The following is a 13,744-nucleotide window of genomic DNA, read 5'->3' as shown; positions in this document are numbered from 1 at the left end:
TCATTCGCTACATACTTCAGTCTGAGACGGCCATCATTGAAGTCGTTTGTGGTGACGTCAAAATGAGGGGTGTTGTACAAAACAGTCATCAGCGATTAGATCATCTCTAACCAATCTGAGTATCAAAGCCAATGACGAATTTTCAAACACTGTTTTACCCACGTGTGTTCTGGCTCTGGCCCAACCCATTGGTTTTTGGGACCAATCCATTCTAGAAATCATCGTGGAGGTACTCAAACCAGTCTCATTGCGGAGAAGAAACTAATGTCCGTGGGCGTGGCATAGCATTTGGCCGGAGTAAAGAGTTTGGGGAGACAGGCAACACAAAATGATCCAAAAAGGAAAAATAAACAAAAGGTATCAAGATAGCCAATGGCAGAGAGAGAGCAAATACCACAGACACAGTAGACCAATCCCTGTTAAGTATCCCCAGAAACAGAATCCTCCCCAAGTACAGAACCTTCTCAAGTTACCGAATACATCCTTTGAAAGTCATTATCTAATATTAAGGCAAGTAGTACAAGTACAGAAGATTTTATGCTCGTGAGTAACATTAGCACCACAGATAAAGCCTAGAAAGAGGGAAACAAGGAATCTCTTTCTAATTATGTGTGTTATTTGGTTATAGTTGAGGGGTCCGGAGTTCAATTGTCAGGTCTGATGGAAGACGACGATGGTCTTCTGGGCACACAAGAGGCACAGCGACCAGGGTTTCACTGTGGACATTAGAACCATGAGCCAGGGCTCCGGGTCTTAACTGGTTCAAATGTCAGATGTCCAAGGGTCAAAGGTGAAGGGGTCAGAGGTCAGGGCAGGGACTGGATGATGATGATGATCTTCTCATTGATACAGAAGCGGTGGAGGACAGTATACAGGTTCTCCGCGCTGCGTAACACCTGTCTCTCCATAGCCAGACGGAAGTCCTCCTTCACCCCCTTAGTGATGCCACGCGTCACTGTGTGGTGCCTACAGGGCAGAGGAACACAGACAATGGGTGGGTATGAGAAAGAAACCCTTTCTAACGTTTTCTTCACGTTAATCATTTTATAAATCAGACACTTGATAATGTGTCTTTTTCTCCAAACTTCTACAGCAACAGCTGAGAAAACACAAATGTATCAATGATAAAACATAAAATTACACAACATCAAGGAAACAACATGTTTCCCCACATACAGTTTTCATAGTTTTTAAATGTTAGAGGTTTTGATAATTTGACTCAGAGAATTCTCTCACCAAACAGCTTCCTGAAACCAAACAGCTTCCTGAAACAGTTGACAGGCGTCTCCAGTTTTTCAGCCGTCTCCACCTTCAACCGGGACTCTCCCAGGTTGACCTAGAATGAGAGTGCCAACAAAGCTACAAATAAATTATTCTGTGTTATGGACAAGTTGGTGAAGGTCAAAGTTGAGAGGTTACGTACCCCGTGTTGGACCACAGACTCTGGGAAGCACCTGAGCAGTAGCAGGAGCATCTCAGCTTTCTCCAGGGTGTTGAAAGACTGCTCTGTGGCCTTCAGCAGCATCTCACACTGCACTGGGCCAGGCAGGGTTTCAAACAGACCTACAATAAACACACACAACACTTCACACGTTCCCCCCAAGCAGAGAGTTAACCTCTGGCAGATCTATGACCTTTTTCACATTGACGATAGCAAAGGGACATTTTCGAGAGGTTCTCGAGAGACAATACTGTTGTGTAAACGTGCAAAATTTTCACGTCTCGAGCGCTACCTCCGGAGGTCAGACACGACACTCGCCCGATAGTTGCCCCCCTCCGAGCACGAGCAGGGAAGTGTAAACAGAGAGGAGCAGGGAAGTGTAAACAGAATTGTCTTGTTGAGCTCAACACTGCTACAGTATAAATGGTAATAGCAGAGCAATGTTTTTGAAACATGAAATGTATAGACATTTTCCTTATATTGAGTTTTTACCTTAAATTGCAGTAACAGCCCGTTACATTGTCGCAGTAGCTGCCGCCTGCCGGCTGTACTAAGCCACGTAAAACTATCAAAGCCCATTTTTTGATATGTAAGTCAACATTTATAGATACGCAAGTCAACATTTTTAGATAGTAGATCATACAAATAGAATGTTTTTTCATTTGTAACATTGTGTGGTTATTTCAGAGGTTGCCCCACAGGTCCCAAAGTGGTGGTGGGGGTTACTGGGGCCCAGAGTTTTTCCTGATCTGGTAGGCTAACCTAACCAGGTAAAACTCTGGGTATGACATAGTAATAATTCAGCTGTAAAAAACGGTTTTATATGGGCTATGATGAGACCAGGTTCTCTCTAATCAGGTCATATGATTTTGAAAGAACTCCTGGAAAAACTCCTGGCCCTAGGGAGGATGAAAACATTAAAATCCTGTCAAACAAATCATGAGGCGAATCAGTCTAAACAACAGTACTTTGTCCCTCTTTTCAAGGCTTTTGTGTCAATATTTTTTATTAAACCAAATCAAAAGTGCTGGGGTAAATCCCAGCTCTCCACACGTTTGCCGCCGGCCTTGTTGTGCTGATCTCTGCAACGTGGATAGATGGAAATCGCCACACAATGCTACAAATGAAGAAACATAACCTATATGTATGATCTACGTGTATTTTATTTTTGGGTGACGGGAATGGGCTTCCATATAAAACAGCTCATCTCAATTTGGTGAATTGTACCCACGTTTTCCATTGCAATTTGCTTTTACCACATGTAGCCTAATGATTTGCATGATATTTCTAAAAAAAATTAAGCATGTTTTGTTGTAATGTTGTAAGGTAGGCCTACTCTACTTTTATAGACTTCTTTCTGTGCTTGCTAACATTGCTGCACGAGGGCGATGCACGCAAGTTGCTGGCAGAACAAGGCGGAGTTCTTATAGAACGATAGCAAAAAAAGCTTGAGTGCATTTCACACTACTTTTGAATTATAATAGGATTTTAAGGCTCGTATGAATGTCCTGCTTAATATAATGTTTGTGTCATCATCGCAACTCAACTGCATTATACTTTAAAAACACTTCAACCAGTAAAATGGGTCTTTGGCTAGCTTTCGCTACAGCCTCTATCAATGAGTGTTAGCATTCTAGCTAACAACTGCTGCATCCAAAATAGTTATTTTGTAAAGATCACAACCAAATATAATCTTAGAGACTGTTCAAGCAAGAATCAAAACATAATTGTAAGCGTATGAGAACCCCAAAAAGTGATTTTGTTTAGAAGTCGCGCGTATCTGTGCGTGACGTCAGTGTGTCGTGTACTGGAAAAGGGTCTATATTTGTATTAGAGGGGTAATAATTCCGTTTTGATAGGCTAACATTACTTGATGAAGATATGTTGCTAGCTTTAGCTGGCAGAAACTATACTGAACAAAAATATAAACACAACATGTAAAGTGTTGGTCCCATGTTTCATGAGCTGAAATAAAAGATCCCAGAAATTGTCAATTTGCACAAAAAGCTTATTTCTCTCTAATTTTTCCCACAAATGTGTTTGCATCCCTGTTAGTGAGCATTTCTCCTTTGCCAAGATGATCCATCCACCTGACAGGTGTGGCATATCAAGAAGCTGATTAAACAGCATGATCAATACACAGGTGCACCTTGTGCTGGGGACAATAAAAGGCCACTCTAAAATGTGCAGTTTTGTCACACTACACAATGCCACAGATGTCTCAAGTTTTGAAGGAGCGTGCAATTGGCATGCTGACTGCAGGAATGTCCACCAGAACTTTTGCCAGAGAATTGAATGTTCATTTCTCTACCGTAAGCCGCCTTTGGCAGTAAGTCCAACCAGCCTCACAAACGCAGACCACGCCAGCCCAGGACCTCCACATCCAGCTTCATCACCTGCGGGATCGTCTGAGACCACACCGGACAGCTGCTGAAACTGAGGAGTATTTCTGTCTGTAATGAAGCCCTTTTGTGAGGAAAAACTATTTCTGATTGGCTGGGCCTGTCTCCCCAGTGGGTGGGCCTGGCTCCCAAATGGGTGGGCATATGCCCTCCCAGGCCCACCAATGGCTGCGCCTCTGCCCAATCATGTGAAATCCATAGATTAGGGCCTAATGAATTTATTTCAATGTACTGATTTCCTTATATGAACTGTAACATAGTAAAATCGTTGAAATTGTTGCGTTTATATTTTTGTTCAGTATATGTGCTTTTTTTCTTGAAGCTAAAATGTAATACGTGTACAGAAGAGAAAATAAACCCTTTAATTGTCTGCACATGCTTGTGAATTGTTGAGTTATTCAAGAGCATAATATGGTTTTGTTGCAATAATTAAAAGTGTAGCTAATATGGTAGTTGCTTGCTTAACGTTAGCTAGTAGCTAGCTAGTTGAATAGTTTGCAATGCTTAGCCTTCTGGCTAGTAGCTACTGTGACATTGACGGTACTTTTGAGCTGCGAGACAAGAACGTCAACCGAACCCTCTCTGGGCTCGTGACATTCCCGTCTCTAATGTTAATTCAAAAGTGTATGTACATATTATGTAATTGGAAATGTCATTCCGATAACTATTTTCAGTGTGAATAAACCCTAACACAAACACACACAATGACAGTCTCAGTCCTCACCCCATAGAAACTGAGCATGTTTGTTCTGACATTCGCTACGCAGGGCAGCTGTGATGACAGTGATCTACCGCCACACCACAGGCAGATCAGGGAAATTTATCAACCTGAAGGACACAATACAAACAACAGCATTTATATCAGTCATCAACAGTACTGTGAGTGTGTGCATGAGTACAGAGATAAGAACTTTCACTCCCATGTCGTACAGCACTCTGCCCGCTGAAGCTGTCTTCTCTGCATTTCTCTCAATGGTGTACATCTCATACTGTCAAGACAAGACACCAATGTGACATTCCATTCTAGCCTGTGTGCAATAAAGCCAAGGACCAGATCTCTTGAGACTAGTTTTCCTAACGTTACATGTATTCCAAATGGCTCGTTAGTAGCACTTTAATATTTATCAAGCCAACAGCTAGCTAGAGTTGAATTGTCACTCACTAGACACAGCTTACCTGAATATTGAAGTCCGTGGGATAGAGGGTTCGAGCGGTCCTCCGACACAAGATCCTGAACTCGCAGCCCTTTTGTGCTGACATATTTGCCCATATTAAAGTCCGTGGGGTACATTGTTCGCGCGGTTATCGGCCATAAACAAGCCCAAAATATGAATTTTCTAGTGTTGAAATTGAAATTGGGGCACTTGTTTATTGCTCCTATCAATGACAATATTTTTATGACATATTGACTTGCAGTCGCATGTGTGATGACATTGGTTTCGAGGTATCATTGACGAGGGTTGTCAGTCACTACTAGAGCTGATCCACAGTCAAAATTGGCTATATCGTAAACATTTATGAAAACAAAAATTCGCTTTTTGGTCTTAATTTAAGGTTAGGCATAAGGTTAGCAGTGTCGTTAAGGTTAGCGTTAGGTTTAAAATCAGATTCTAAGAAGATACATTGTAGAAATAGGCGGGGTTTAGCCATTTGTGGATGTGGTAACTAGTGACGACTTAGGGATCCTCTTGGTAAATGCTGCCACCTGGTGCATGACAGAATATTGCACATAGAAAATGTAGGGTAGATCACACAACCAGACATAAACGTGTCAATGCAAAATAGAGCATCACAAAAAGCATGGGGCAGTATTCTAGTCATGGAGTTAACCCTCAAAATATAATATATTATTATTTATCAAATACACATTGTGGTAACATGAGTCAAGAGAGCCAATAGCCCCTCTAGTGTGTATCAGAAAATCCGTATAAACTGATACGTTTGAAACCTTCAGCCACAAACTATAGGTATAGGCGATACTTATTTTTTGTATTCTTTTTTGTAGATTAGCGCAGGACCCGTGGTCGTAGCGCAGGCCCGCTACATGGCACGCGATCTGCATCTCGATTGGTTTTCCTGCTGTCACCTGCTTCCCTATGCATCTGCGATCGACAGCAGACGGAACGACCTAGCAAGCCTCATTTCCGTGGTAAACTACGGTTTCTTCGTGGCAAGGTAAAAGACAGGTACAGTTGGATACTAGGGGCCTAGTGTTGAAATATCATATATAATGTGGGTTTTAATTTATTACATTTACAACGATAGCCTTGAATGGGCATGCTATCTCTCTCGCGACTGTTTGTCTGGTCAAAAAAAACAAGTGAAAGCCAGTTGTCTGCTTTGACACTGCCAACTTGCTAGCCAACGTTAGCTGGATACAAAAGGACTGCAAACTAGCTAACTTGCTAGATAGCTAGCTCAGTCAAACTCCTGTTAACTATAGCTTGCAAATGAAATCTTTACTGTCAAGATTAGCCATGTCACTGGCTGCTAAAGAAGGCCCTGAAAAGGTGATGTTAGCTAATTAGCTGGCTTGTTAGCATGGACCCAACCCTTTGACATCCAATCAGGAAACATTTTTGTGGGTCTAGCCAGGACGAAGACCGGTTTAGCAGACTGTAACGTTACTGTCCTGTGTTTTGGAGTTGGCTAGTAAAGCAATAACTAATTCAGAATAATCGGGATTGTGCCAGTGTGTAATCTTTGGAATACATTCTGAAGCTAGCTGCATATATTCAAACTCAGATAGCCTTGAGCATGTCTTTCTTGACCATATTGACAATTTCTCCATTGACCAAATCAACTTTAGCATTTCATGTGTGCATCATTTGGAAGGTGTATCCACATAGCATGCCCATGAGTCATAACAGCAAATGGGGAGTTCCTAGAAGGCGTTAACGTTACTCAAGACCCTCTAACCAGAGTACAATAAATAAATCTACAATAATCGAGAATTTCAACAAGCATTTTGCTACAGCTGGCCATGCTTTCCATCTGGCTACCACTAACCCGGCCACCAACTCTGCACCCTCTGCTGCAACTTGCCCATGCCCCCCCCGATTCTCCTTCACACAAATTCAGACAGCTGATGTTTTGAAAGCGTTGCAAAATCTGGACCCCTACAAATCAGCTGGGCTAGACAATCTGGACCCTTTCTTTCTAAAACTAGCCGCCGAAATTGTCGCAACCCCTATTACTAGTCTGTTCAACCTCTCTTTCATAACGTCTGAGATCCCCAGAGATTGGAAAGCTGCCGCGGTCATCCCCCTCTTCAAAGGGGGTGACACTCTAGATCCAAACTGCTACAGACCTATATCCATCCTGCCCTGCCTTTCGAAAGTATTCGAAAGCCAAGTTAACAAACAGATCATCGACCATTTCGAATACCACCGTACCTTCTCCGCTATGCAATCCGGTTTCCGAGCTGGTCACGGGTGCACTTCAGCCACGCTCAAGGTCCTAAACGATATTATAACCGCGATTGATAATAGACAGTACTGTGCAGCCGTCTTCATCGACCTGGCCAAGGCTTTCGACTCTGTCAACCACCGCATTCTTATTGGCAGACTAAATAGCCTTGGTTTCTCAAATGACTGCCTCGCCTGGTTCACCAACTACTTCTCAGATAGAGTTCAGTGTGTCAAATCGGAGGGCCTGTTGTCTGGACCTATGGCAGTCTCTATGGGGGTGCCACAGGGTTCAATTCTTGGGCCGACACTTTTCTCCGTGTATATCAATGATGTCGCTCTTGCTGCTGGTGACTCTCAGATCCACCTCTACGCAGACGACACCATTTTGTATACATCTGGCCCTTCATTGGACACTGTGTTAACAAACCTCCAAACGAGCTTCAATGCCATACAACAATCCTTCAGTAGCCTTCAACTGCTCTTAAACACTAGTAAAACTAAATGCATGCTTTTCAATTGAACGCTGCTAGCACCCGCCCACCCGACTAGAATCACCACTCTCGACGGGTCTGACCTAGAGTATGTGGACAACTACAAATATCTAGGTGTCTGGTTAGACTGTAAACTCAACTTCCAGACTCACATAAAGAATCTCCAATCCAAAGTTAAATCTAGAATCGGCTTCCTATTTCGCAACAAAGCCTCCTTCACTCATGCTGCCAAACATGCCCTCGTAAAACTGACTATCCTACCGATCCTTGACTTCGGCGATGTCATTTACAAAATAGCCTCCAACACTCTACTCAGCAAATTGGATGTAGTCTATCACAGTGCCATCCGTTTTGTCTCCAAAGCCCCATACACTACCCACCACTGTGACCTGTACGCTCTTGTTGGCTGGTCCTCACTACATGTTTGTCGTCAAACCCACTGGCTCCAGGCCATCTATAAATCACTGCTAGGCAAATCCCCGCCTTATCTTAGCTCATTGGTCACCATAGCAGCACCCACCCGTAGTCTGCGCTCCAGCAGGTATATCTCAATGGTCATTCCCAAAGCCAACACCTCCTTTGGCCGCCATTCCTTCCAGTTCTCTGCTGCCAATGACTGGAACGAATTGCAAAAATCTCTGAAGCTGGAGACTCTTATCTCCCTCAATAACTTTAAGCATCAGTTGTCAGAGCACCTTACCGATCACTGCACCTGTACACAGCCCATCTGAAATTAGCCCACCCAACTACCTCATCCCTATATTGTTATTTATTTTGCTCTTTTGCACCCCAGTATCTCTATTTGCACATAATCTCTTGCACATCTAGCATTCCAGTGTTAATACTATTGTAATTATTCTGCACTATAGCCTATTTATTGCCTTACCTCCATAACTTGCTACATTTGCACACACTGTATATATATTTTCTGTTGTATTTCTGACTATGTTTTTTTTTTACCCCATATGTAACTCTGTGTTGTTTTTATTGCACTACTTTGCTTTATCTTGGCCAGGTCGCAGTTGTAAATGAGAACCTGTTCTCAACTGGCTTACCTGGTTAAATAAAGGTGAAATAAAAAAAACAATGATGAACAGACTCAACAACCAGGTTGGCAAACTGACTGTTCCTCCTGGTCACTGACAGTTCGTCTGCACTGGGTGACTCAACTAATTTCAATTGTTAACGGTTTGCATTTGGCAGAAGCACTTTGACGAAATCTGCTTTCATTCCTTGACCTCTAATTACCCTCCAGTGACAGTTCCACCACTCTGACCTATATTTAGAAGGCACTTGAGTGTGGAGCTTGGTTTTAAATTGTTTCTGGACAACTTCTAGGCTGCATAAAATGATGATGCATGTCTCTTAATTCCTTTCTGAAGAGTAAATATCACCTTGTACATTAGAATCAAGTTATGCAATAATTATTATCACTGAGGTGGTAATGGCAGCAAACTGTGAGAGCCAAGTTTCAATTGATGCAGTACAAAGACCTGGATTGTGTCCATGGTGCACTGAACTGCATTACCAAACCTACTTACACAAGATCCTTGTTACACTGGGACATTGTTTTATAGAATATTACCGGTGTATTATCATTTGGCAAAACTGCAGTCCTACCCCAGTGCAGAAAACCTGATGTCTTCTGTATACAAGCCTCATTGTCACACAATCCTTCTCCACTAATCATGAGGGAGTTTTCACAGACTGGTTGACCATCCATTTGTTACAATGTTATAATAGCCAATGCATGTTTTGCTGAAAGGAACAGGAAGCTTCAATTCACACACTTTTTCAGTACCAATAGATAATATTGTAGCCAGTTTTAAACATTGTAAATTTAACTATTTTTCATTCCCTCCCACAGGTGTAAAATCATCCTAGAGGTTGTCTCCCCAGCAGTGATGCTGGTGGCGTAGGGTCAGGGTGCGTCTCATCTCCCATGGCTGTTACCAGCATGGACCCAGAGTCAGCCCGCACGTCACAGCCCCAGGGGTCCCTGGGTAAAGGAGGGGGCTCCCTGCTATCTGGCAGGGGTTTGGGCTCTGCGCTCGGCCCTCGAGGGAAGCACTACGTGTGTGGCTCCATAGCTGCCTTCACCAACATCGTGGTGACCTTCCCCATCCAGAAGGTTCTGTTCAGGCAGCAGCTTCACGGTGTGCGGGCCAGAGAGGCCGTCAGACAACTCCAGCGGGACGGGGTGAGGAAACTCTACAGGGGGCTGCTCCCTCCTCTCCTCCAGAAGACCACCACTGTAGCCATAATGTTCGGCCTGTACGAGGACTTCTCCCGGGTCTTACTGGACCAGGTGCCCACTGGCAGCGGCATTCCCGAGCTGGTGACGCGGAGCTCCGCGGCGGCGCTGGCAGGTACGGCAGAGGCTGTCTTGACGCCGTTTGAGCGTGTGCAGACTCTCCTCCAGGACCATCGGCACCACGGCCGCTTCCACAACACGGCCCACACCTTCCGGACGCTCCTAAGCGAGTACGGTGTGAAGGAGTGCTACCGCGGTCTGGTGCCGGTCTTAATAAGGAACGGGCCCAGTAACGTGTTGTTCTTCGGGCTCCGCGGGCCCATCAAGGAGCAGCTCCCTGAGTCCTCCAGCCGGGCTGGCAACCTGGTCAATGACTTTGTGTGTGGAGGGGTGCTGGGGGCGGCGCTGGGGATCATGTTCTACCCGCTGAATGTGGTGAAGTCGCGGGCCCAGTCCCAGGTGGGGGGTGCTTTCCGCCCCTGTGGGGAGGTGTTGATGACGGTGTGGAGGGAGAGGGGTGGCAGCGTGGCCATGCTGTTCAGAGGGGCACACCTCAACTACCACCGCTCCCTTCTCTCCTGGGGCATCATCAACGCGACATACGAGCTTCTGCTCAGTGTACTTAAGGGGGAGATAGAAAGTGAGGGGGATAGAAAGTGAGGAGGAGAGCGAGAAAAATACTTGGGAAAGTGTTGTTTGAGGGGGAAGATGATCGTAGTTGGTGCTGTCTTTTTGTTTGAAACTCTAATGTGCCCACTGCCCACCCAAACAGGTCCAGATAGTGTTTTTTTTTGTGTGTGTTTTTTACATTTTAGTCATTTAGCAGACGCTCTTATCCAGAGCGACTTACAGTTAGTGAGTGCATAAATTTTTCATACTGGCCCCCCGTATGTAGGGGGTAAGTGTCTATGGCAGTTTAATGGGGGTAAGCCTTTGTTAGAGTGACCAAGAGCACCTTTCAAATAACTATTCATTGTGTTGACCAGTGCTTTGATCTGTGTGCATTGATTATTAGTCCTTTCAACCCCTCTCCTTTCCCTACTCTGGTCCTCTAACTGTGAACTCTGGTATACTGATTGTTGTCCAACTATTTACCATGTCGGTCATCTTGGAATATGCACTGATTCGACCCATAGAGAATGATAGAGGCCTCTAGTGGCCAAAAGGCAGTTTTAGCATGGGCAGCACCAATGAGGGCTTCCACCATGCTTCCCCCATTTTAAAGTAGTCAACTGGGTGTGGATTCCCTTAAAGTACCACAGTATGAGTCATAATACCCATCAAATCTAGCGGGGAAAGGGTTCCAATCGTTTTTCCACCATTAATTTTTTCCATAGGGGATTTTAGAAACACTTAAAATAAGGGCTGTGTTTTGTGTAGGCTTACCCTGGCGTGACGTTTTGATAACCGTTTAAATCTCTAGGACAAGGTGACTTTAATCAATATATTTGCCTGAATTTATCCCCCAAAAATGAAATGCTAATTAGCTGCTAATGTGGCTATCATAAAGAACTACAAATGCCATGATCTGGACGAGACTGTCGAATCGAGGCAAAGGGAAGAATCTCTGGATTAACTATCTAATGTTAGCTAAATGTAGTAATGAATAAATTGGCTACATTTCTTTAAATGGACAATTCTGTTAACTGTCTTGTGCAAGTTTTAAATTGACACAATACCTGTTAGCAAAGGTGTCAGCTAGAGATGATGTGCAGGACCTTGCAGGGATTTGTGGTTTTGCATGATGTCTACTTTGACGCTAATTACCATTTTTGATTCTGAGAGTAAATAGAGCCGAATATATTGATAAAAGTCACCTTGTCCGAGAGAGATTTACATGGTTATCAAAACGTCACACCAGGGCAAGCCTACACAAAACACAGCCCGTATTTTAAGTGTTTCTAAAATCCTCAATGGGAAAAATAAACAGTGGAAAAACGATTGGAACCATTTCCCTGTTTGACCGCTAGGATTTATGGGTATTATGACACCTCCACTGCGGGGCTCTATGAGTTGTAGCCTCAATGACGCTGCCCATGCTGTCACAGACTCTATAATGGCACATATATAAAGAGGAGTCCTCTATCTGTCTCTATGATTCAACCCTGTGCAGTGTAATAGCTATAGAGATAGTTAGAGGACTCAACTTGGATTCAACCCATTTCAGCATGGACGTTGCCATTGATGGCTTCCACCATTTTAAAGTACGCAACTGATTGTCGATTCCTATGGTTGGGAGCGATCAGCCAATGATCAGAGCATTGTCTTGATTTGTAAATCGCTTTAGGCTAAGTCACTGCCATCTAGTGGCCACAGTAAATTAATGACACTATTTGGTTCAGGACTCCAGCACTGCAGATGGCGGTAAATCACCAACATTAGCTGGTTGGGGATTCCTATGATACTAGCCTAACTGCTAGCTAGTGTTTGTCCTGTAGGTATTACTTAAAAGACGACTGGAAATAGCGGTATACTCAGAAGCACATGGGAACTGGACTAAGAAAGTGCTATTATTAACCATTTCTTCACTCAGTTATTATGACCCATCAATCAACACCACTATTAGCGTATCTTGAAAATGTTTGTCAAAGATTTGTGTGTAATGAGCTTATTCTTGAAATGCTACTTGTAATGAGCTTATTCCTGAAGTGCTACTTGTAGTGTGTGTCTGTTAAAGTGCCCATTGGTTTAAGCATAAGTAAAATGTACGTGTTACCCATAACTTGTCTCTTCCTTGATGTGATGGACTTAAAAAGCAATAAGACATGGCCAAATAATGTTCTTCCTCAGATAAAACATGCACAACTGTGATTAAAGAAAATACACACCCAAAGAATACAGGAACACAACCATTTTGCTTATCATGTTATACTTCCAGCCTGTCGCTGTAGCCCTTCATTCACACACTCGCTTCTCTCCTCCATATTTGTCTCTCCTTCCTTTCCGAGAATGACTTGCTTTCCACTCCCCTCTCTCTCCCTCTCCCTTCATTCTGACTGCTGCACACTGCTCTCCTCTCTGCCCATAACCCCTGTTGACATAATGGGCTCAAATTTCAAGCTTGAGTAGAGGCAGTCGCCATGCAGCGGCATATGACAGGCCAGATAGGGAAGGCATGCTGCTAGGGGCTGCAGAGAGAGCGGAGAGGGAGAAAGAGGGCGCTGGAGGAGTGTGAGGACTAGTATGAGGGAGACTGAATGCAAAGTGAGAGAATGAGAAAAGTGAGGGAGAGTAGTGTGTTATGGCACAGAAAGCCATATCTGCCATTTCATTTGGCCCTTATGCAGTCTATGTCTGTATTTTCAACTTAAAAAGAATCAGCGCTGAACAAGATCAGTACAGTTTTCAGTTGGTTTTCTAGCTTTGAAGGTACATGTATGTTTTATTGAAAGGTTCAGGGAACTGTATGTGATTAGGCGACTACATAAAACATTTCCAAATAAATTGCAAATCACTTGAGTTAGTCACAGATTTCACATCAATGTAATGCTAACCAGGCCAGCAAATGTTGAAAATGTCTGAATGACTAAAATAAAAATCGTAGGCTTATTTTGTCCATTTGTGAATATGCTGTTTGTTATAGTCCCTCCGACCCCCCCATTGTGAACAAGTCATGATGTTCATCAATGATAATTCACTTTTTGGTTATAGTGTACTGTATATTTTTAGAAGACACCCAAATGTTTTGTAAAGGTGAAATGCGTCTTGAACGGGTGTGTATCTGTGTCATTTGGGTGTGAGTGAGT

General features: G+C 43.6%; 1 protein-coding gene and 1 long non-coding RNA gene across 6 annotated transcripts; one reads left to right on the top strand and one right to left on the bottom strand.

Annotated features, from left to right (window-relative positions):
- Positions 1-118: 118 nt before the first annotated feature.
- Positions 119-5,391, bottom strand: LOC121543501. 4 transcript variants are annotated; one of them, XR_005996021.2, is made up of 6 exons: positions 5,020-5,391; positions 4,774-4,832; positions 4,568-4,671; positions 1,424-1,584; positions 1,237-1,336; positions 119-966 (listed from the first exon to the last, which is right to left on the bottom strand). It is a non-coding gene; the product is annotated as an uncharacterized LOC121543501 (long non-coding RNA). The 4 variants fall into 4 exon arrangements; XR_005996019.2 differs by having other exon boundaries at positions 4,568-4,832; XR_005996020.2 differs by having other exon boundaries at positions 1,424-1,563; positions 4,568-4,832.
- A 541-nt stretch (positions 5,392-5,932) lies between these two features.
- On the top strand, positions 5,933-11,202 carry LOC121546706 (mitochondrial nicotinamide adenine dinucleotide transporter SLC25A51-like). Of its 2 annotated transcripts, none has more exons than XM_041857947.2 (2): positions 5,933-6,018; positions 9,612-11,202. In XM_041857947.2, exon 2 carries the CDS (start codon positions 9,687-9,689, stop codon positions 10,656-10,658), a length of 972 nt encoding a protein of 323 aa, XP_041713881.1. In that variant the 5' UTR covers positions 5,933-6,018; positions 9,612-9,686; the 3' UTR covers positions 10,659-11,202. The 2 variants fall into 2 exon arrangements, with proteins under 2 accessions (XP_041713881.1, XP_041713872.1); XM_041857938.2 differs by having other exon boundaries at positions 5,943-6,029.
- Positions 11,203-13,744: the final 2,542 nt, after the last annotated feature.

This window comes from Coregonus clupeaformis, chromosome 3, assembly GCF_020615455.1.
Source record: "Coregonus clupeaformis isolate EN_2021a chromosome 3, ASM2061545v1, whole genome shotgun sequence".
Lineage (NCBI taxonomy): Eukaryota > Metazoa > Chordata > Actinopteri > Salmoniformes > Salmonidae > Coregonus > Coregonus clupeaformis.
The sequence above is the reverse complement of the archived record's forward strand: the minus strand, read 5'-3'. Positions and strand labels throughout refer to the sequence as shown.

Excerpts from the sequence above, each read along its gene's own strand:
- LOC121546706 (XM_041857947.2), top strand. The coding sequence starts at position 9,687 with ATGGCTGTTACCAGCATGGACCCAGAGTCAGCCCGCACGTCACAGCCC.